General features: G+C 41.5%; 1 protein-coding gene across 2 annotated transcripts in view; it reads right to left on the bottom strand.

Moving 5' to 3' along the window:
• USP13 (ubiquitin specific peptidase 13) overlaps window positions 1-24,417 on the bottom strand; it is a 139,401-nt gene that overhangs the window by 19,015 nt on the left and 95,969 nt on the right. For both annotated transcript variants that reach the window (XM_027876176.1, XM_027876177.1), the window contains 6 exons: window positions 20,983-21,108; window positions 19,702-19,855; window positions 19,045-19,219; window positions 9,909-9,997; window positions 7,258-7,380; window positions 2,571-2,597 (listed from right to left, as the gene is read on the bottom strand). In XM_027876176.1, the coding sequence (XP_027731977.1) occupies window positions 2,571-2,597; window positions 7,258-7,380; window positions 9,909-9,997; window positions 19,045-19,219; window positions 19,702-19,855; window positions 20,983-21,108 (694 nt within the window). The remainder of the gene's footprint in view (window positions 1-2,570; window positions 2,598-7,257; window positions 7,381-9,908; window positions 9,998-19,044; window positions 19,220-19,701; window positions 19,856-20,982; window positions 21,109-24,417) is intronic.

Genomic DNA, 24,417 nt, shown 5'->3' on the forward strand with positions numbered 1-24,417 from the left:
ATGTCAAAAGTATGACTTAGACTTAGGTCATCCTGACTTGAAGATGGACGTATTATTCATTATGTCACACTGTGTTTCAGGCAAAATATAAGATCAAAATACTCCCAGTCTGGGCAGCTAGGTGGCTCAGTGGATAGAGTGCTAGGCCTAGAGTCAGGAAGACCCGAGTTCAAACCCAACCTCAGACACTTACTAGCTGTGTGATCCTGGGCAAGTCACTTAACCTCTGTTTGCCTTAATCTACTGGAGAAGGAAATGGCAAACCACTCCAGCATCTTGGCCAAGAAAATCCCATGTGTAGCAGTAGCATGCTGTGGTCCACAGGGTCACAAAGAGTCAGACGCAACTGAACAACAACAAAAACTTCTAGGTATGATGTTTCTCTGAGCATTTTAAATTCTAAAATCTCAAGCCAAGGAGGGGGAAGAGAAGAAAGGAGCTGAAATAAACAGCACAATGATTTGGTCCTGCGTAGCCAATTTTTTATGTAGTTCACATGTTCAACTGATGGCAGTGGTAAACACCCAGACCTTTAAATCAGTAATGAAAATAGTTCATACAATTATACACCACAGGGTGGCTTTGTAGGAGGAGGAAAAAACAGTCTTTAATACTGTGTGAATAACAGCTCCTCTTCCTAATTAACCATAAATGCTTTGACTAATTAAAGCATCTCTTTTTTAGAATACTCAAGAGTATTAGCTCATATAAGGAAGGGATCAAAAAAGCGGAATAGATTAACAAACATTAAAAATGGAATCGATATATTTCAAAATATTAATGAATCAGGCAAAAATATAGACGTTGCAGGGCTTTGTGGAGAGAGAGCTCATCTTGAAGCCAACAAGTTTTGGGTTCAAGTGCCACCTCTGATACCTACTGGCTATGTAACCTGGGCACTCAACCTCTAGGAAACTCTAAGCCCTGAAGTAGAGAAAGTATAGACCCCTATTGGTTTTAGTTCCTTACAGGGAAAACTATACCCCAATGAACTCACAAGCTCAGCCCCTATCCCAATCCTTAATAAATCAGGCGTCAAATTCCAGAATCTAAGTTTCCTCTTACTGGTGAGTTGAGCTGCTCAGAGAACACATGAGGCCTTCCATGGCCAGGAACTCCAGGACTGTTTAACCTACTTATGTGCAGACCATTAGAGGAAATTGGCCTGCTCATGAAGGTTAAGGGAAGAAAGGGATTTAGAATTGGTAGAAACCTTTCATTTAGAAATCACACAACATTTTACATAAGTAGGCAACCAGTATGACTTCCACAATTTTGCAGGTGTCATGCCGGGGGCAGAGAAATAGCAAATGCATAGCAGTTAAAATGACTAGGGGGAGAGGAGGGAAAATGTGGAAATAAGTTATAACAAGTTGGGAGGAGAAGGACCCAGAATTTTTGTTGTGCCAAAGAGACTGACTCAGCAGAAACTCTCTTTCTTAGACCTATGGAATATGGACTTTTCCCTCAACAAAGAATGGATTTTGTAATTGGAGATATGCCTTGTTCAACAGTAATTAGATTTAACCCCAAAAAGTTCTGCTGTCCCATGGATAGAAAAGTAGCAATTCTATCAAGTACTAGACTCTGAACGCCAATATTAAACTACAAACACGATGAGGGCAGGGCCTGCATGTCATCTAAACTCTGTATCTCAATCTGCACATTGCTCTCTATATAAAGTCAATGTTTAATGAATCTTCATGGATTTTTAAAAATTTTGTTGTTGCATAGAAAATGATAGGTGGGCCCCATGTAGAGAATTTATGGGTAAACCATAGATGAGATACACAGGATGAATATTCAAATATAAACTTCTTGAGAACAGGGACTATTTTTGGTCTTTCTTTGTATCTCCAGGGTTTAGCAGTACCTGGCCCATAGTAGACATTTAATAAATGCTTATAGGCAGGCATAGACAGGTTGTAATCTATACCTCAGGAAGGAGTAACCAGGGGTGTGCTGGTAAATGTTCAACAATTAGCTTTCAAAAATATGTGCATGGGATATCCTTTTACCTTCAATCTGCATTTTTTCCAGTACTTTCTTAAGTCTGCTAGACAATAAATCAAGCCCTGGATTTGTAACATTTGCTGATTTCTGAAGTGTAAATGTTCATGGAAATCGATCCTCAGAAGCCAGTGTGAGCTGGCTCCAGCATACCCCGGGGTGAGTAACCATATTGATGAGATAATAGAGCCAGGGGTCTTGTGAAAGGTGAAACTAGAATAGTTGCTATATTATTCAAAGCTCTGTTAGGTGTTCAATTCAATTCAATTCAACAAGCATTATTAAGCACCTGCTGTGTGCCAGGCCCTGAGCTGGACAGAGGGATACAAAGACAAAATATGAAATAATTTTGCCCTCAAGGAGCTTACTACTAAGACACAGCTGACTGGCAATTTGCAACTCCCCCAACATACAATTGAGGCAGCAACGCAAAATTCCCGAAGGAGAAAAGCTCCATTTGCATGAGTACCAAGACATTCCATTGACAACTAATTCAGGGAAATAAGGCTCAATAGCCAAAATATCTTAGCACTAAGAAGGGAAAATAATGAGATACTTACGATCCATATAATGGTTCATCAATCGATCTGAAATTTAAGAGGGGAGGAGAGGAGAAAATGAGACCAAATCATACCATCATGCATAAATGGAAGAAAATAGGTCACTATCACAACTTTCTTTATTGAAATGCCCAAGCCCTAAAGCATCCACACAGCTCTCCACAATTCTATACAAACAACAATACAATCCTCATGGTAATACATGGTAATACATAAAGGCATTATGGTAATGAGTGAGAATAATTAGTTTAGGACACTTAAACTAGATCAAACATGGTATTAAAAGGAACGGGCTAATGAACCCAACAATTTCTCTCTTTTAAGTGTTTCTAAGTACTCTGCATAATTATGAACCAAAGTCTCTGCTGTAAGCACAAATAGCTAAATTACCTTATATATCTCCAAACCTGTATTGATTTCTCCCTTCTCTAATTCCTGTGATGATTATAGTTGCCATATAATCAGAATCAATTGTATCCTGCCCTACTTTTTACTTAACTTGAACCAAACAATTTAACTTTCTTAAAATCAAAATATTTTAAGTGTGCTAGTAGATTTGGAGTTCACATCCTAGACCCACCATTTAATGCCTATGATGGGGATGGGATCTGGACCCCAAAAAGGAAAAGTCCTGAACTTTCTCACAGGGTCAAATCTCTGGTGTTCACCTGAGGCTACAATCCTATCAACTGGCCTTTCATAATCACCTATGCTCAATCTCCCAATTCTTTGTTACCCTTAATTGAGCCTAGCCCTCTATTGTCTATTACCTCCTGATGGCCCCTGGCTATTTCCCATCCTGGACCCTATGTATCTAGACCCCATTCACTCCAATCAAGATCCTCCCTAGACCCCTCCTCCAGTCACCACAGCCTACTGTCCATCCCCACCAAGATCCTCCCTAGATCACTCCCACAGTCATTCTGTATATAAGGTCCATCTTGTTTCCATTAAGGTGCTCGGATTCTTATAATCTAGCCAATAGCTCACAAATGTTGATTCCTTAAGAATCTGGTCAATATGGCAGATCTTTAATAAGCCTTATCTTTGGCTGAAAGAACACTTGGGTCGAATTCATTTGGGCAGGACCCACATGTTCTAATTTGGGGTCCCAGCATCCCTAAACCTATCTCAATACCTATATGGCCTTAAACAGGTCTCTTCTCTTATATGGACCTCAGTTTCCTTCTCTGTAATGTTGAATTAAACAGCTTCTAAGTTCATTTCCAGTTTTTTATCTATGATCCTATAATCTTATCTCCACCCTTCTTTGGGCCTCATTTTCCTCATCTCTAAAATGAAGGAATTGGGAGAGACAGACTAGATGGCCTGGCCTCGGATCTAGATTGTTACATTACAAATTGAAACATGATTGTCAGCAGAAATATTGTGTGAAGCTTCTTGAACAGGTAATGAAATGAATAGAGCACCAAGCCTGGAGTCAGGAAAACTCATCTTCCTGAATTCAAATCTGACCTCACACACTTCCTAGCTGTGTGAACCTGGGCAAGTAACGACTCTCTTTGCCTCCCTTTCCTCATCTATAAAATGAGCTGGAGAAGGAAATCGCAAACCACTCCGGTATCTCTGCCAAGAAAATCCCAAGTGGGGTCACAAAGAGTCAGACATGACTGGAAATGACTGAACAACAACAACAAATGTACACATGTACATAATTTGTCTTGATTTTGTGCTTATTTGTAAATCGAAACTGTCTTCTTTTTGCATTTCACACTTGGAGTTGTAGGAGATGGAAAGGGAGAGTCTAAACATGTCAATAACATTCGAAGAACTATATAACTAAATCTTTGCTGCATAGAGAATGTTTAAAAAGAAAAAGCCTAGGCTCCTTGTTTTCAATGCATTATTGCCCAGTCATGAACAGCCATATATCTCTCATTTACCTTTTTAGTGATTTTCAACTTAAATTCTTCAGACTTCAATGTTCTATCACTCACAGTCACAAAATCACATGAGATTGATGTTTGAAAAATAGGCCTTTAAGAAATCTAACAGCCATATGCTGAAATGCTACATATCACTAATAATTAGAAAACTGTAAAATAAAAGTAACTTTGAGGTTCTACTTCAACCCTATCAGATTGGAAAAAAAAATACCAATGTCATAAGGTCTGCAGTGAAATAGGCATACATAGCTGGTGGAGCTGTTGAATCAGTCCATTCATTCTGGACAGCCATTTGGAACTATGACCAAAAATTTACAGAACTGTGTACGTCCTTTAACCCACTGACACCACTACTAGGCTGATACCAAAAACAGATCAAAGAAAAAGGAAAATAACCTATACATATAAAAATATTTACAGCAACTCTTTTTTTGTGATGGCAAGGAACTGGAAACTAAAGAGGTTCCATCAATTGGGCAACAGCTGAGCAAATTCTGGTATATGAATGTGGTGAAACACTATTATGTCATAAGAAATGATGAACAAGATGGTTCAGAGAAACCCGGGGGACAATAGTTGTAGGAACTAATGCAGAATGCTGTGCAAAGAAGTAGGAAAATAATTTATACAACAACAAAAGCAAAGTAAAGGCAAATGATCCTGAGAGATTTAAGAATTCTGATCAGTGTGCCAAAAGAGTGCTATTGCAAAGGACCGAGGTTGGAGAATGCTACCCCTCCTCCTGACAGAGGCGGTGGACTCAAAAAGCAGGAAATTATTTTGCTTAACTATGCATATTTGTTACAAAAGTTTTCTTTTTCTTTTCTTTTTTTCTAATGGGAGGCTGGGAGGTGGTTGGGGGAGAAAAGAAATGCTTATTAATTTTAAAAATTGTTTTAAAATAAATAAAAAATGGGTTTTTGTGTTACAGATAAACCTGAGGTCATTTAAAATTCTTTGAAGCTTTCCAAAGGCAATGCAACCCACTTTGCTCCTCCTGTTGAATTCTGGGCTCAGATCATTGTTTATTTGCAGAGTACGTGCAAAACATATTATACATGCATGTATATATGTCTGATGTGTGTGTATGTATGTATACACATATACATATGTACACATGTACATATACATGCACACTTACACATACTCTCTAATGGCGGAGTTCTGTAAGTTATCCATGCAACTGCGTATCATGGTTAGTATAAGAATCATTCTTCAATTTCATAAACAATTCAATGAACATTTACCAAGTGTCTACCATGTAACAGGCACTGTGCCAAGTGCCTGATGTTTCTTCTGTGTTGATAGTTAGAGTAAAGGGCATCATCAAAGAAATGTATGACCGAAAAATAATATGGGCAAGTCACAGAGCAAGAATGAATAGCTGATGGACAATTCCCAAGGCTCTAACGGTATCCTCATCATATCAAGAAAATGTGAAGAAGGAGCACAACACACTGGGTGGACCTCTTATGGCAAACTTGCATGAATGGCAGTTCCAAAGAACAGTCATGTGTGCATGAGTTGCAATCTGCATCACCGAAGGTAACACCCACATCAATGAAATCACAGGTCCATTGGAATAGATCAGGTCACAATGCTGCTACACAGAATACCACCTTGTTTGCTGGTTATTCTATATGGGCCTTCACCTTATCTTCTTAGGTAGACTGTGAACTCTCTGAAGACAGGTTCCAAGTCTTATGTTAAAAATGGCAAATGGATTTAATAGATGAGGAAGCTGAGGCCTAGACTGGTGAAGTGACTTGCCCAAGGTCACACTAAGTGGCAGAGCTGGGATTTGAACCCAGGTCCTCTGACTCTGAATATAGGACTCTTCCTACTGTTCCACATTGCCTCCTATTTCAAGTCACATATTCTTTGGGGTCCCCCCAAATGGCACCAACTCCTCTACATCTCCACATACAATGAAAGCACACTCCTTAGACCAGGGGTGGGGAACCTGCGGCCTGGAGGCCAAACTCCTTTTATTGAGGGGATTTGTTCTGGGAAATTTGGATTCAGTCAAAGGGCCACACTTGAGGACCTAGAAGACCACATGTGGTTTTGAGGACACAGGTTCCCCGTTCCTGCCTTAGACTACAGCCCTAAGACTATATCAATGGAAGTGGAGGGAAAAAGACAAAGACAATGAATCGTAAATCCTCTTTTCTCAAAAAGCTCATGTGCTTCTGTAAATGAAGGTAACCAATACAAATGAAGGCTTTTTATGTTTGTTGTTTGTTTTTGAGACTGGCATGAGACTATCTCACCTGGTCTGGTTGTGTGGCAGCCTCTCACAGGCCTAATTCCAGTGCTGACTGGCATGAAAAATCTGCCCTGCGCTGGTTAGTACCTCCCCATACATACACACACACACAAACACACACACACACACACACACGTACGCGCACACACACACACACACTCCCAGGGACTCGCCATAGTAACACTGGGCTTAGTGATGACACCTGATTGGCTTAACCCAAATGCAGCTCAGACCCCCCAAGCTGAAGCAATCCTGCAGTCTCAGCCTCCCCTAGTTCCAAATGTTACAGACCTACTCCACCACACCCAACTAAAAGACCATTTTTTTTTTGGCCAAAGCATTACCACCAGCTCATCTCATCAGCTCCTCACATCTGCATCTTCTCTTCCCTTACCCATCTCTTGTATTTCCTGCTATGGGTAAATCAAGACCCTACCCTACAGCAAGTTGTCAGAGAACCAGAGGCATCTGATTTAAGGAAAGAGAACACCTTCCTGGTCATGGGAAGTACCTTTGGGGTCATCAGGAATGACGATTGGAGGGGCAATGTCTGGAAGCTCTTCCTCTCCAGGCTGTAACCCTGTGGCTCTGAGATGATTGATATCAAGGAGGTCTGGCATGTCAATGGAAACATCTGCAAAATGAGAAATGCCATTCACTTAGGGATTTCCCCAAAGTCTTCATCCACCCCTAGTGTGGAGTGAGCACCCTTAACTCAGCATGCATATTAACCAGTTGCAGCTTATGGGATCATAGGTTTGTAGATTCAGAGCTAAAAGGGACCTTAGAGAGGTCAGTCTTCTCTCGACCCTACCACCACCATTTAATAGGACCTGAGGGACAGAAAAGTTAAGTGACTTGCCCAGGATCCCACAGTTAGACAGCATCTGGGGCAGGATTCAAACTCATGACCTCCCCACCACCACCAAATGTCTTTGTCTTTTAGATGTGGAATCTTTCAAATATGAATCCCAGTTTTCAAAGTTCTCAAATCAGTTGTTATTGCAGTGGCTAACACAAACATATCAGTTTTCCAAACCACTACTATTTGTTCTTTCACTTCCCCCCCCTCCTCCAAGGGGAAGGAGAGAGATCACAGGATAACAAAAATGGCACTAGAATGGACCTTTGAGGTCATCTAGTCCAACCCTTTTGTTTTAAAGATGAGGAAACTGAGGTCCAGAGAAGACACATGATTCCTTCAGTTTGTAGGTTTGACTAGATCACCACTAAGACCCCTTCCAACTCTCAGATTCTGTGACTTGCCCAAAGTCACACCAATTACAAAGTTACAAATCTTGTCGCCAAAGCAAGTGGCAACAAGATTTGAACTCAGGCTGTCTTATTCCAAACCCAGCACTCCTTCCACTGAGCCATGTTGTTATGGATGGCTCTGTGATTTCTTCAGCACAAAAACTCCTTTCACCGATTCAGATCAGCGATTAATCCACACATAACCAATAACCTTAGAAAGGGACTTGGAACATTTAAAGGACTTGCCCACAGTCACCCAGTTAGCATGTGTCTGAGGCAGGGCTCAAATCCAGGTCTTCCTAACTCTGTAACTGGTCCTTTATCCCACTATGACACACTACTTCTCACTACTTAATCTATTAAGTTACAGTGTGAAAAATACTTGGCTTTAAATTTTAGAGCAAGACTGATGTCTTAAGGAAGCAAAAACAAAAGACAGAACCCTAGAGATAGAGGTGGAGTCTATCTCCACTCAAGGCTTCCAACTGTGGCATGAAGCTGACCCTGGTTTCTCAAAGGCTCTGGCAAGGCATACCAGGCCAGAAAGTCTTCAAGAATGAGACGAAGGAGACTGGATGCTTGTGCACCAAGGGCCGGCTAATTTGGAGACCAGCCCAACCATCAGATTAGACAGCAGGTAATGAGTTTTTTTTCCATCCAGAGAAACTCCCAGAGACTACCTCTGGAGGCACCAAAGGGTGCTAACTTGCATTAGTTGAGTAACCATAGCAATAAAACCACAGACTGATGAAATAAATATAAACGTGTCTTGCTTACTCTTGCATATTGGCTACAGAAGAAAAAAAAAACAGGTGAGGTGAAATAATGTTACATGGGGTCATAAGAACCATGGGAATAGTTAGAGTAATTTGCATCTCATGGCCACTAGCCAAACATTACAGCAGAGTTTAATGGTGTTCTGGTGGGATCTGGTTAGAATAAAGTATTACCAAGAGGAACACAAAATGATGTTGTCCAGGGCAAAGTTAGGTGGGTTACTGTTTACCTAGCAATAAAGACTAACATTTTGATGCTAAATGCTTAAATACTGCTCTCAATTCTAACTTCCAAGGAAACTCTAAGGAAAAACAAAAAACTATGGTCAAACATCTAAAACACCCTTGTTCTTTTTCCCTCAGAAATGAAGGAAAGGAAAAGGAAAGACCTGGAACTGATATCTATACATACTCTCTGTGTGGATGGGCTGGGATTTCATCAGCAAGAGGAATTCTCCCTGCCAATACAGATCAAAAACCACCTATGACCTAGGAGATCAGAGAATTCATTTAATAGGATCATAGCTGGACAACTGGCAGGGACCTTGCAGGCAATTGAGCCCAACTCCTTGAGTTTACAGATGAAGAAACAGAGGCACAGGGAAGCTAGGTAACTTGTCTAGGGTTACACAGCTATTAAGTGCCTGAGCCAGGATTGCAACCCAGGACTTCCTTACAATTCTGGGGAGGAGGGGAAGAAGGGGACAATATGGAAACACAGATAAACACGTGAGCCTAAGAGACACAATGGACTGAATGAGGCTAATTTCTCTCTGGTAAAATTCAAGGGTAGAGAAGAAGTTAGACCAGCGACTGTAGTTTCTGTTTCATATGCGGGCTTCCTTTTTTCCACTCCTCAGACCAGTCATGCCACAGAATAGTAATAGAGTAAAACACTTGGGACAAATGTTTAACATCCATTTCACATGCATGCATGCATGCACACGTGCACACATATATACTCTACTTAAAAAGGGAAGGAGGAAAATACCATTCTAAGAATGGCATGGAGTCAATTCCTCCAGCCTGGGCACACCGTGACTCCCCACCCAAGCTGCTCAGGCTCATTCACATTCCATGCTTCAAAATCAACATTTCAAGCAAAAGCATGCAAAAAAAAAAAAATACCTACCAAATTTTTTGGGAACCCAGTCAAGACCAAAAGTGAACTTCTTTATCTGTACTACCAAGTACTCAGGGAATGAGGCAAAGCGGGATGTTCTGGGAAACACAAGCGAATTAGATCAATGACAGAAGGCAACAAGAATCGTGAACACCACCTCTGAAGCCCAGACTTAATGGGAGCCACGCCCAACAGGACCAGTGACTGGCCTCAGCCAGGTATAGCCACAAGAAGGAAAAGGAGACCATACACACACACACACACACACACACAGAGTCTCACACCCACACCTTCTATTATCCATCTACCTTTCTGGCACAAGCCTTGCGGCCAAGTTCTAACCAGCCTAGAGGTGATGCCCCCTGAGTTTGACACCTTCAGATTTAAAAAAAAAAAAGAGTATTAAATCAATCCACAAGCATTTCTAAAGCACCCACTATGTGCCTGGCAATATGTGCTAGGGAGACAGAAAGTCAAAAGGAAAACTGTCCCTGCCCTCTGTGAGCTGACATTCTAGCTGTTGTAGCATATGTGGCATCAGGTATTTCTACCATATCCTCTCAAGATGAAAGGCAGGGTTGAGCAGTGGAAAGAAAGCTGGCCTTGCTGACCCTGACCAGGTCCAGTCCCCAATCCAATCTCCATCTCTGCTTTCCATAATAGTTCATACTTCTACAGTGTTTTAAAATTTACAAAGCTACCCCAAGAGCTTCTCTGTGATAGGATTGTATAGGTATTGTCCTCATTTTAGAGATGAGGAAACTGAGCTGCAAAGAGATGACCACTCAAGTATTCCAAGATCCTAGGACCATAAATATGGCTCTGAAAAGGCCTTAGAACCCCTTCTAGTCCAGCTCCCTTATTTTATATCACCAGAGAGGTTGTTAACTTGCTCAAAGTAAGGAACAGAGACAGAACCAGAACCTGTGTACCACGTTGCCTTTCAGTAAACTTCAGAGTCAGGACTTGAAACCAGGTTTTCTAACTCAAAATACAGTGAACTTTCCACCATATCATGAGGCATCTCTAGCTTGAATACATCTTTTTTTTTTTTTGAGGCAATCAGGGTTAAGTGACTTGCCCAGGGTCACACAGCTAGTAAGTACCTAAGACCACATTTGAACTCAGGTCCTCCTGACTCCAGGGCCAGTACTCTATCCACTGAGTCACCTAGCTGCCTCCTCTTTTTTCTGAAGGCATTTTTTATATTCCCATAGTAACAACCACTTGAGAAAGAAGAAGAAACAAATACAGAAAAACCAAGCATCCCACTCCAGGTCACTATTTGTGGCCACTCAGGTTCCTGTCTGTACCTTTCTCTCTTCTCCTCATTCCTTGCATAGTTTTTAAATTTCAGCTGAGTCTTCTACTAATTAAAGGCCATCATCTAAGTATAAGTGACCATACACTATTTCCTGTGAAGGAGCCTTCATCACCTCTCCTAATTGTCCTCCACACTTCTAGTCTCTCTTCTCTTTAATAAATATTCCTAAAACACAAGAAGGTTTGATGATGGCACTCCCCTACTCATGAAGAGTCAGTGGCTCACTATTACCTCTGGGATAAAAAAAATAAAAATTCCTCCCCTCACTATTTAAAGCCCTTCAGAGTCTGGCTCCAATCTATCTTTCCAGGTTAACTCAACATTTCTCCTTCCTTAGACACTCTGCATTAGAGTCAAACTGGGCATCTGGCTCTTTCCATACAGGAAATCCTATCTCCTATCTCTGTGCTTCTGAGTATAAGTTGTCCGCCCTAGCCTACAATGCTCTCCAGCCTCAGCTATGTAGTTTGGAATCCCTGGGTCCCTTCAAGGTTCAAGTGCTACATCTTACACGAGGCTTTTCCTGATCAGATGAGATAACATTTGTAAAGCAATTATCAGAATGCCTGGCACATAGTAGGTGCTTACTAAATGTTTATTGAGCCTGCCCACCCCCAAAATTACTTGGAATATACTTGGTATGTTTTTTGTATTCTCACAATGTAAGCTTCATGAGGGCAAGAGCTATCGTCCATTTGTCTTAGATGCCCAGAGCCCAGCACAGAGATTAGCACATAGCAGGCACTTAAAAATCACCACTGACCTTCGAATCATCGTAAAACTCACTCTCTCTAGAGATAAACAGAAAAGTCTGACTATGATACCATCCACTTTGGTGTGGAGTTCTGGATTCAAAGCCCACCTTCATGTGAATATAAGCTGTTTGAGGAAAGGAACAGTTTCTTATTTGCCTTTGAATCCCCAGTGCTTAGCACAGCTACTGACACACAGTTGGTACTTAATAAATGTTTTCTGATTGATATGAACATAGGCTAGTCATTTAACCTCATACAGCCTCAGTTTCTTCATCTGTAAAATGAAGAAAATATTTTCCCTATCTCACTGGTTCTTGGAGACAAAGCACTTTGCAAATTGTAAAATGCTAAGAAAATAGGACTGTTATAATTTAGTGTGAAGGTTGGTATGAGAGGGGTTTATATTAGCAGCCGTTGTGCAAGGGTTTATTGCTGGGAAGTACAAGGACCTCATTATAACATTGCTTCCCTTAATGCATGGCTGCCTGGTGGCCTGGACCCTGAGCAGATGTCAGCAATAAGCCACCACATTAAATAACCACCTGCTTCGCCAAATTTGAGGACTTTACCTTCAAAATGGAGTCTTGTTTTTGAGTTTTTTCTACACCTCCTCTGAGAGGCAGAAGTCTTGGGTGGGATGAGGTTGGGGAAGGGAGAAGTTGGCACCTCTGAGGAGGATACCCAACCCGCTACACCAAACCATTTACTGCTTGCACTGCCATATGGGATCTCCATAAGCTGACCCAAGGCTACCCTCTGTCCCAACTCAGACAGAGTTATACATAATGATACAGAACACTCTGGACAAATTGTGCTGAAGCGGGCACTGGACGGGCAGTGAGACAGGAGAATCAGGACTTCGTATCAGGTGTTGGGAAGGGAAAGAATATTGGATTTAGAGACAGAAAACCTGCATCTAAGCCCTGGCTTTGCCATTAACTAGTCATGTAATCATGCAAGCCACTTCACATCCCTGGGCCTCAGTTTCCTCATCTGTAAAATGGGAGTGACAACACATATATCTCACAAGTTGGCTCTGTAACTGATATGTCAATGTGAGCTGTTACTTCTTTAAGAAGTTTCTGGGGATAAGCCTGTCATTTCATCAGGGCAAGGACCTCTTGGTGAGGGACTCCTCTGATCAATGCAGGGCAGCCCCTTCTCCACAAAATATAGAAATCCATAGTTGCTTTGGACACTGAGAGGTTAAATGATCTGCCAACAGTCACACAGCCAGGATTTGTCTGAGCTGTTACTTATGAACTCCCCAGCAAAGCTGTGAAAAATAATTTTAAGATAATACTTTAAACCTCAATACCATAGAATTGTTAGTAATCATCACCATTCTCATCACCATTATCAGTGTTATCAGCAATTCTCATTTGCTTCTTTGATTAGTATCCCCAGCATCGACATAGTGAACCGTAAGTTGACTAACTGATATGTGTTGTTGTTGAGTCATTTCAGTCGTGTCTGACTCTTCGTGACCCCATTTAGTGTTTTCTTGACAAAGATATTGGAGTGGTTTGCCATTTGTTTCTCCGGTTCATTTTACAGATGAGGGAACTGAAAGTGATTTGCCCAGAGTCACATAGCTATTAAGTGCCTGAGGTGACATTTGAACTCAGGTCTTCCTAACTCCAGGCCCAGTGCTCTATCCACTGAGCCACCAGCTACTGACTGGCATATAGTAAACATATAATAAATGCTTACTGATGACTGATTTATATAAATGATGTTATCTTGGTCACATCATTTAACCATGAAGTTGGCTCAGTTTCCCCAATTTCCCCAAGGAGAATCATAATGACTACACATTTTATAAGAATGACTTAGTAAACTATACATGACAAAGTACATATGCAAGTTCTGGGAAAAGGTCACCAGTGACCTATTATTAACTCTACCCAGCCTTCAAAAGTTTCAAAAATAAATGTCTTTTCTCATCTGGTTTCATAAAATCACAGAATGCCAGAGCTGGTTCACAAAGCCGTTCCCTTACAGCAAATCATCTTGTCCAACTCTCCCATTTTACATTGGAGGGAGCTGAATCTCAAGAAGAGAGAGTGGTATCTCCAAAGAAGAAGTACTGAATACTATTCCTAATGTGAAAGTAAACAAAGTCAAATTCACTAATACATAAAATAAAATTCTGAGCTTTTGATATGTCTAGCCACCCAAATATACCTGATACCAAGATTCTGTTAATGAATGTCAGAAATAGAGCTTTTCCTCCCTCTTTTTATTAGCATTTTTCTGTTCTTAAGAAAATACATACTAGAGGAACCCACCAATGGCCAGCACCAGTGGGTCTCAAAGTACAGTCCTCAAGGGTTCTCCAAGCAGGTTGTGGACTATAGGTAGTAGGCAGTGCACCATGGGCTATGGGCTGTCCGAAAGGCAAAGGCTGGAGAGGCTAGTGTCAGGGTGAGATCTCCAACCAGCACTGAGGGTAGAGAGGAAAAAGTTGACTCTGAGTTATTTTGTCATTGAAGAGTCACCCACTGCACTTGAGAGGAGAAGACAGATTCTTCCAAGCTATACCTTTCTCCCTTCTCCTCATGCCCAGCAACTCAGGTAATTGGAACAATATGGGTCTGAGGGCAGTGCCACTGGGTCTGTGTGTGTGTGTGCCCACTTCCAAGAGCAAGAAAGGGTGTCAGGAACATAGGATCTTAGACTGGTTGAAGGGGGCTCCAGACACCATCTAGTCTAACTACATCATTTTGCTGTTGAGGAAACTGAGGCCCACAGATATTAAGTGACTTCTCCAAGGTCATACAGTAATTCTCAGAAGTGGGATTTGAACCAGGTCTTTTTGACTCCAAGGCCAACAGTATCCACTATGTGATGCTGCCTTTTTATAGTATCTTGAGTCAAACATAGATTACATCCTTACCTAATTTTTACCCCTGCCCTCTGCTAGCAAACCTCTCCGCGTTTCCATTTGTTAGAGCTCACCAAATCCAAAAATGGGAGGCTCCGATTTTGAGAGCTAAGAGGGTATTGAAATCTTGTACCATTGGCCCCCTCGTGTGGTAGGTTCATGCAACAGCATTTCCTGATGCTAGGAAAAGCAGAATCGAGGCTGCGGCAGAGTCCTATGCAAGCTCAGCGAGTGACTGGGGCCCCAGCTCTCAAGATGCGAGGCACCTCTGAAGCCAGTTCTCTCATTTAACAGATAAAGAAACTGAGGCTCAGGAGGGTAGTGACTTCCCCAAGGCCACGCTGGTAGTCAGAGATGGACTTGGAACCAGAGCCAGTGGTATTTTCACTGAACCCTTCCTAGTTCACCCCAAACCACACGTACTCCTCCCTGAAAGGGAGTATTTACTAGTATTTTGGGGGGCAAGGCATTTTGAGGGTAAGTGATTTGCCCAGGGTCACATAGCTAGTAAGTGTCAAGTGTCTGATCTGAGATCGGATTTGAACTCAGGTCCTCCTGACCCCAGGGCCGGTGCTCTAATCACTTCGCCACCTAGCTGCCCCTATTTACTAGCATTTACTAAACCGTTGTTGACAAATGGAAATTGGGCTAGAATCATTACAAGTTTGGCTCATACATAGTTTTCTGAACCTGGTGGGGTCTAATAACCATGAACTGCCAACCAGTTCTAGAAGTCTCGGGTACTGACTCTTCTATCCTAAAACCAGCAGTCTGTTTGATTAACTAGTGAAAGTTGTCTTTATTAAGGTTTACTAGATAGACAAAGCATCAGTTGAGTGCTTTACTATGGGTCAGGCACTCTGCTAAGTGCTAGGGGTACAAATAGAAACAAACAAAAGTGCTGCTTTCAAGGAACTTAACTCCAATGGCAGCAAATTAGGGCTTGTTCACTTAGCAAAGGGATGAATTGGACATTTATTTTTTTTCGCATGAAGCGAATTGTTGGGATTTTCCCCTTATGTTATAATACAAAATAAAAGTCTAAATCCTTTGTCATGTAGAATGGCTCTCTGGTTGAGTCAAAGAGAGCAATTACAGGGAGAAGTTTAGGGGATTAAAAAAAGACATCAATAAAAATTAATTTTAAAAATAGTTCTGCTTATTAATTAGTATTATAATATTCTGCTTAGTATTGTTATCATTATTATTTCAAGGGCTTTGAAGGCTGGGTTCAAAGTAAGATAATGACTGAATGGATATCCAGTGCTTTCAGTCATTGTGATAAATGATAAATACATCAATATGTCAGGACTGAAGCACTTGATTTGGTAGAAAGTTTCTATAAAGTCTTGTTCCCATGTCTCCCTGGACTACGGAAGGGACCTCAGGCTCCTAAGGCCTGTGCTTGCAGAATGAAGATTCAGCCCATCTACCAAACTGGAAAGACTTTGACCTCAGGCTCAGTGACCAGTCAGTTGTGAGTGTGTGGTCCCACGACTCACCCAGCTGAGTGTGGAAAGGCTCATCACTAGAGACAATGGTCACTAAAGGAAGAATCTAGACACCACAGAGACTCATTTAGATGGTTTGCTGAGGCATGGGGAAGGACTTCAATCTGCACAAGTGGATGGAACAGAAAGAAGTCATAAATTGTTTGCCTTTGACCCTCCTCTCCATGCCTGGTACAGTGCACCATACAGAGCAAGAGCTTGGCAAACTGGTGCTGGATAAAGGCGTGAACGAATGAATAATGAAGACAAGCAAACTGATAGGCCAGTGAATTAAAAACAGACACAACAGCATATTTACACTGCTAATTTTCTAAGCTCCTATCTATTAAACTAATGGGTGTCAGTCCCTGAACATGTGTATATGTGCATGCAGACATAAACACTTCCCATTTCTAAATTATATTAATTGTCCTCTAATACTTTCTAAAAGTCCTATGGAGGAAAGGTCACGTAGAAAAGAGAGCCCTTCCTCTTTCTTGGATGTGCTGTGAACATCCATGGGCTCTGATAATCTCACAACTAAGGTTAAAAAAAGGGCAACTCTCTCCTCCTATTCCATCACTATGCCAAAGAGAAGATATAATTATAGGCTATTCCCTTTGACCAATTCCCTTCTCTGGTTTCCCCAAACCGATGTTCACAACATTTCAAGAAAACTTCGTAAAAACCTCCTGCTTCCCCGGGCCATATTTTTCCATCTTCTTTACATCAGAAGTTTGCTCGTATTGATCATCAATAATATTCAGTCACCTCTAAACTGTTAAGAATGTTCTTTATATATAGAGGAGACCATAATTCCTTTTCAAGAAAAATGTTCCAAAAGGCAGGAACCCCATATGTAATAAGCTGTGGACAGCATCTACCATGGCCTTCTACATAACCAAAAGCATAAAAATCACTTTTTGATGAACAAAATGATCTTGAACCAGGAAGCATCATGCCATTTTGTTCACACTTGATTCTTATCTTCTGAAAACTGTTTTATTATATTAGTTAACTGCTGGGGAATGGCTTTTGGTCTTATATACTTGTTTTAATTCTCTATCTATACTTTACCTAATGGACTTTTTCAGAGATATTTGGTGCAACTGAACAAATGACATCTTCCCTTCTTGCCCTAAGTATACTGATTTTTGCTAATGCAAAGCTTTATAATTTTATGAAATTAAAATTGTCAGCATTAGTTTTTATGATCCCTCCTATACCTTGCTGTGTTAAGAATCCTCTCCCCCAGTAATAGGTCTGAAAGGAACCTTTTTCCATTCTCCACTATTTTTCTTATGATTTGGTCTTGCAAATTTAGGTGTTTGGGTAACTTGTCCCAGAGCATGATCTGAAATAGGTAGTAAATATAGGAAGGTAATCCAGGTGTTTTGTTTTAATCCAAGGGACTATTCCTTTAGATTTTAACTAAAATCCCATCTTTTACAGGAGACTGTCTTTTGCCTCTTTTTGTAACCCTAGGGCTTAGCACAGTGCCTGGCACATGGTATACACTTAATAAATGATTATTGATTGATTGATAAGCAACTAGAGCTAATGAAACCAGCCTTTACAAGCAAATATAAGTGCCCCCTAACTTTTAACCTAGGTATCCAGGTTGGATCTGCTCTTTAAGAAATGAAAGGTTCTCTTCTTGCCATTTCAGGAGATAGGGAGTTGATGGACAAATGACTTCCTAAAAAGAAAAGGCTGCTTTTTGAATAGAAGATAAAGATAGATAAAGAAAGAAGATAAAGAAGAAAAGAAGATAAAGAAAACAATGAATGACATAGGACAGGCCTCAACTGCTTCAGCAAGACATTGGGGATTCCAAAGCTATCAGACCAGCAAGAGTTCTTACGAGTTCTACACTTTCCACGTCCAAAACTGAATTCATAATTTCACCCATTCTCAAGCATTCCCCTTTTCTAACTTCCCTATTACTGTGGAGAAGTACCAGCATCCTTCCAGGCACCCATGCTCACAACCTAGGTATCATCCTCAGAACTGGGTCACTCTTCCTCACACGCCCCATATCCAATTTGTTGCAAAGTCCTGTCCATTCCACCTTCACATCTCTCCTCTGTACCCCCATTCTCTCCTCTGATACTGCTACCATGCTGGTGGTGGGCCCTCCTCATCTCAGATCTGGACTATTACAATAAATATATGACATATATTTATATATATATATATAAATTTCCATTAGGGAGTAGATTTATTAGGCCCATTCCTTGCTGTTTATATAATATTTACTAGCAGTAGTAGAAGTATAAGCTGAACAGTGTTACAGAAAAATTATAGTTGTGTTTTGTGTCTGGTTTGAGGGAGGGTGCCCTGCTCACCTCACCTCGCTAGTGATGGAGACAACTAGATAAGCATTGCTCAATTTACAAAGTTTTAGACTTGTCCCTCTAAACCAACGGTTCTTAACCCTTTTGTATCTGTGTGAACCCCTTGGTCAGCCTAGTAAAGCCTACACACTTTTCAAATAACGTTTTTAAATAATTAAAGGAAATGCCAAAATTCACTTAGAGATTAGTGAAAATAAAGATATGTTTTTTCACCCTATCAAGTTCATAGACCCACCCCCATTCAATCTATGCACAGCCCCCAGGTTAAGAACCTCTGCTGTACACACACACACACACACACACACACACACACACACAGCCCATGCACCTACTTCACACCCGCAGACTTTGCTTGTAAGGCGCTGCTCCAAAAATCTTCCACGTTATCCGGTTCAGAGAAGGCCTGAAGGCAGGCACTAAAAGGAATCCTGGCCCGGACCAATTCTGGGAGGGGTCTCCTGGATGTCTCCGCTTCCCTTCTCGTCAACTCATAGGCAATCAGCTCGTCTGAGGGGGGGAGGAAAGACAACCAAGATGAAATGAGCAACCTTGGAAATGGCTGTTGTTGACTGCTCCTGAGAAGGAAAACCTTCATTCAGAATCCTAGTTACTTTTAGGATCAGTTGGCAAAAGGACATTGAGATTTGGGGGATTTTCCTGCCAGATTAAGAGGGCTAACGTGCCAATAGGGATGTAACAAACGCTATGGGACCGTCAGATTTAGCGGCTGAAGTGCTGCATCCTCCACGCAGAAGTATAAGCATCCAGAGGCTGATGGCTGTTCTTTCAACACATCTTCGCATCATCGGGACATAGCGCGAGGCCTCCCACGTTTAAGGTTTTAGTTTTCTCTTGTAAGGATGCGAGTAAATAATCTCTGTTCTAGGGATGCGTGTGCGTGTGCGTGTGTGCGTGTGTGCGTGTGTGCGTGTGTGTGTCTGTGTGTGTACACACGCACACATCCGTGCCTGCCTTTGTGTCTGTCTTACCCTTGTTGGTTGCTGCCTCCATGGCCACCGGCAGCTGCATCAAATAGTCGACCCTCTCGGTGTAGCGCACCTTCCTGGACTGACAGCACTGAATCCGTTCTTCCACCACAAACCGGAAAACGTCGCTTGGATTTTCAGAGCCAATTCGGTTCCTCTGGGGGTTGGATTAGACCAAGTTCATGTATTCCGATATCGGCAGACTAATAATAGAGGCAGTGGCAGCGCAGGAGATAGAAAGCTGAGCTCTGAGTCAGGAAGAACTAAGCTCAAATTCATAACCTGGCCCCTTCCTACCTTTCCCATCTTTTGCTCTTCTTTCTCCCCTCCAAGGGATTCTACAGTCCAGGGACATGGGCCCCCCCTGCTGTCCCTCAAACAAGACCCTCCATCTCCAAATTCCAGGCATTTTCACTGACTGTGCCCCATGCCTGGGATTTTCTCCCTCCTTACCTCCCAGTCTCCTGGCTTCCCCAACTTCCTTTAATTAATAGCTAAAAATCTCCTTTTATAAGAAGCCTTTTCTGCATTTAATGCTAGTACCTTCTCTCCAATTTACCCTGTATATGTCTTCTTTGTACAGTTATTTGTATGTTATCTTATACACATACATACACACACACACACACACCCACACCATTAGATTATGAGCTTCTTGAGGGCAGAGATTGATTGTGCCTTTCCTTGTATCCCCAGCTCTTAGTACAATGCCTGGCACATAGTAGGTGTCTAATAAATGCCTTTTCATTGATTCATTATTGGCCAGGAGGGGGACAGAAAGGAAATAGGACATGATCCTTATGGAGCCTATAGTCTGGTAGGAGTAATGGAACACTTTTAATCCAATTCAATAAGTGTTTAATTCAATTTTTATTTACTTTCAATTCAACAAGTATTTAAGCACCTACTATGTGCTGGGCACTAGGGAATACAAAGATCAATACCCAACAGGCCCTTCCCTCAAGGAGCTCATATTCTATTGAGCAACAATATCAGGAAACACAAATTAATACACTACAAATGAGAAAGAAGCAGATCAGAAAGTCACAATCAGTCAAATGGGGTAGGGGGGAATGTTAAGCCAGGTTTCAAAAAGACTAAGATTTTGGATTGGGTAGGCAGAATAGAATGAGCTGAGCATTCCCAGACTACTGTGCAGAAATGTGGTGAGCTAGTTTTTAAAAAAACTCATCTTACCATTTTTTAAATAAGATTATTCACCCTTAATTGAAAAAATTATAATTTTTTTTCTTAAAAAAAAAAGGAAAGAGAAAGAGTACTTACCTCCACTAGATTTACCAGGTGCAAGAAAAACTCCTGGGCATCCTGCTGTCTGTTGGAGGAGAATTCAGGGTGACTCTTGCTGACAAAGGCCTTGAACATGCATGGGGAGATACCATTCTGCTGAGGCTGATGGGTAAAAATGTTTGCAGAGACAGACAAGTGACATCAGGAAAACCGACCGACCATCTCTGAGTGAGACAAGTAACTAAGAAACAAGAAGGAACCTGCAACTTCTGAGATTTCTGACCATCTCCCTCCTCAACCGGTTCCTCCCTTGGCAGTCCCAACCACTGTGCCCCTCAGTGAGCTTGCCGCCCTGGGAATGGCTCCATTCAAAGCTTACTGTTATTTTACTTTCTTCATTTTTCTTGTCTTTTCTGTGTGTGTTTTCTTTCACATGACTAATATGAAAATATGTTTTGCATGACTGCACACGTATAACCTTTATCAAAAAGCTTCCCTTCTCAATGATGGCAGAAGGGAGAGAAGGTGGGAGAGAATTCAAAACTCAAAAAAGGTTGAAAATTGTTTTGATATATAATTGGGAAAAATAAAATATTAAAATTGGGGGGAGGAAAGAACTGCTCTATTGATTGGTTTAAGCTCCTCAACTGACAGTCAGCACATACTTCCTGATGTTTATTTAACTTTTTCTTCCCTTCCAACCTAGACTATAAGTGAGCAAAGGGCAAGGACCTTGTCATACTACATTCATTCATTCATTCATTCATTCATCAAACCAATAAATGTGGTAAGGCACTGAGTCAGGCACTGGAGATACATACATACATGCACACATACATATATACATATACGTGTGTATATACATATGTATGCATATGTATCTGTATATATGTATATATATATATATACACACACATATGTGTGTATGTGTATGTGTGTATATCCAAACCCAAACATTACCAACATTTTACTGTTCGATTTGTTAGTGCTTTTATAGTTCACTGAACCTGTGAGGTAGGAAACTGCAGGTATTATCACTCTCATTTTACTGATGAGGAAACTGAGGAACAGAGAATTTAAGTGACTAACCCAGGGTCACACAAGTTAGGAGGCAGGATTTGACTAGTATTCCCAACTATAAATCTAACAATGAATATAAGACTCCTGTCTGCCTCTTTCTTCCAACTTTCAATAATACAAGGGCAACAGGCAGAGATGAGTATTTCCCCCCATCTTTTGAATGGGGAAAAGACACAAACATAGTCATCACCCTTTTCATTCAAAGATAAAATGGATGGCAATGTCATTTCTCCGAAAACCATGATTCAGAAGTGTCTCTTACATGTGGCTATCGTTACCCTAAAATGGTCACAGAATTCAGCTATTCTGCAATATTCAGTCATAATCAGTCAGATTCCTGCAGAATGGGGTCAACATAATAGACCCACACAAGTGCAGTAGAAAGTTATAACGGAAACCCTGCTGGCTTGAAATCATGTCATTTGACTCTGGAGTCTGAGGTTAACAAATTAACATTCATTTCCATTGTCCACACTCTGTCACTAGTCTCTCCTCCGTCACTCCCACAGATAAGTGTTTCCTCTCCCACTACGCTCAACTTTTTTTTTTCTTGCTCTCTGAAGAGCTGTTCATTGTTTTAAAATGATACGTGCAATTTCTTAGGGGAAAAAAAGGTCATGCATACGTTCTTAAAACATACTATGTGCAAACAAAGGACCTTAGTCTTAGTAATAATGATAATAATAGTCACAATAATAGTATTCATATAGTGTTCTAAGATGTATAAAGCTCTTTATAATTATCATTTCATTTTATCCTCACAACAACCCTGGGAGGTAGGTGCTGTTATTATTCCCAGTTTACTACTGAAGAAACTGAGGCAGACAACGGTTAAGTGACTTATCCAGGGTTAGATACAGTGTCTGAGGCAGGATTTGAACTCAGATCTTCTTGGCTTTAGGTCCAGCGCTCTCTATTAAGCACCTTGCTTACTCTTCACAATCAATGACCTCTTTTAACTCACCCTGAGATATTCCAAGCTTTATGTCTTTCTATAAACTGGATTTGTGGGCCTTTGGTGCTTCTGCATTATCAGAAGATCAACCAAGTAGCAAACATGCCAGGCTCTGTCCTGGGTGCTCATCCCTTCTCCCTCTTTCCTAGCTCACCTGATTAGCATGCCAGCTCAATGATCATTTCTACGCAGATAATGCCCAGATCTACACATCCATCCAAGCTGCCTTCTAGCTATAGTCCTACACCATCATATGCCCATTGGATATATCCGAGACAGCCCATACTTGACAAATACAAAAAGAGAATTTGGTATCTTTCTCTCAAAATCCTCCTCTCTTCTTGACCTTCTTATGACTGTTGAATGCTCAGGCACCCAGTCTCACAAACCTAGTATCATCCTTGACCCCTTACTCCTCTATTATTGGTGTTTTCTTCTATCTATTTTTTTTGAGTTTTAGTTCCTAAAATGTCAGGACCAACATCTGCGCACCTCTAGAAGGAAGAGTCAGGCCTTCTTTGGTCCTGATCAGTATTATCTGGGGTCAGGGTAAACCGTAAAATGTTCTTCAAGGGACTCAGGAGCAGACCTAGAGAGCACTAAGCTTGACCTATCTGGCTTACAGGGTGCTCTCCTCATTGCCCTCTGGGTCTGAGACCCCCAGGTTCCTGATTTCTAGTTATGGACAGAGACAGTGACACTGCTGTAGGCTCTAGACCTTGGTCCAGACTCCCCTCTCCCTGCTCCTGGTACAAGGCTTCAGACTCCACAATTCCCTGGTTTTCCCTATTTCCCAAAGGTGAAGGTACCCAAAGCCTTCTTGCTGCTTCTTCATGCAGACCTGGGCCGGCGACATGCACCTATGGTAGTTTTTCTATTGATTTAATGATTATTACTCGGTCTGGGGCTATTTTTCCAACTGTGATGGAGTGATATGAGGTGGCTGGGCTTTGAGGGGAGTCGTCTCATCCTCACTCATCCCACATATCCACTCTGTTGCCAAATCTCAACATTTTTAACTTTACAATATCTCTCCATCCACTCACAACCACTGCTCTGGTGTAAGCCCTCATCACCTCTCCCTTTGACCATTGCAATAGCCTTCTGGTTGGTCTCTCAGCCTTGAGTCTCTCCCCACTCCAGACCATCCTCCATTCAGCTGCCAAAGTCCTCTCCCTAAAGTGGAGGTCTGACCATGTGACCACCCCACACTCAACAAACTCCAGTAGTTTCCTATTATCTCAGGGATCAAATATAAAATCGCCTGTTTAGCTTTTAAAGCCTTTTACAATTTGGCCCTATCCTACCTTTCGAGTGTGCACACAGTCTATGGCCCAACAATATTCCACCCCATCACCTCCACCTGTTAGCCTCCCTGCCTTCCTCCAAGACCGAGTTCAAATGGCACCTTCTACAGAAGGCTTCCCCCCAGTGGC

The sequence above is a fragment of the Vombatus ursinus genome, unplaced genomic scaffold, assembly GCF_900497805.2.
Source record: "Vombatus ursinus unplaced genomic scaffold, bare-nosed wombat genome assembly UNPS02014810.1, whole genome shotgun sequence".
Classification (NCBI taxonomy): domain Eukaryota; kingdom Metazoa; phylum Chordata; class Mammalia; order Diprotodontia; family Vombatidae; genus Vombatus; species Vombatus ursinus.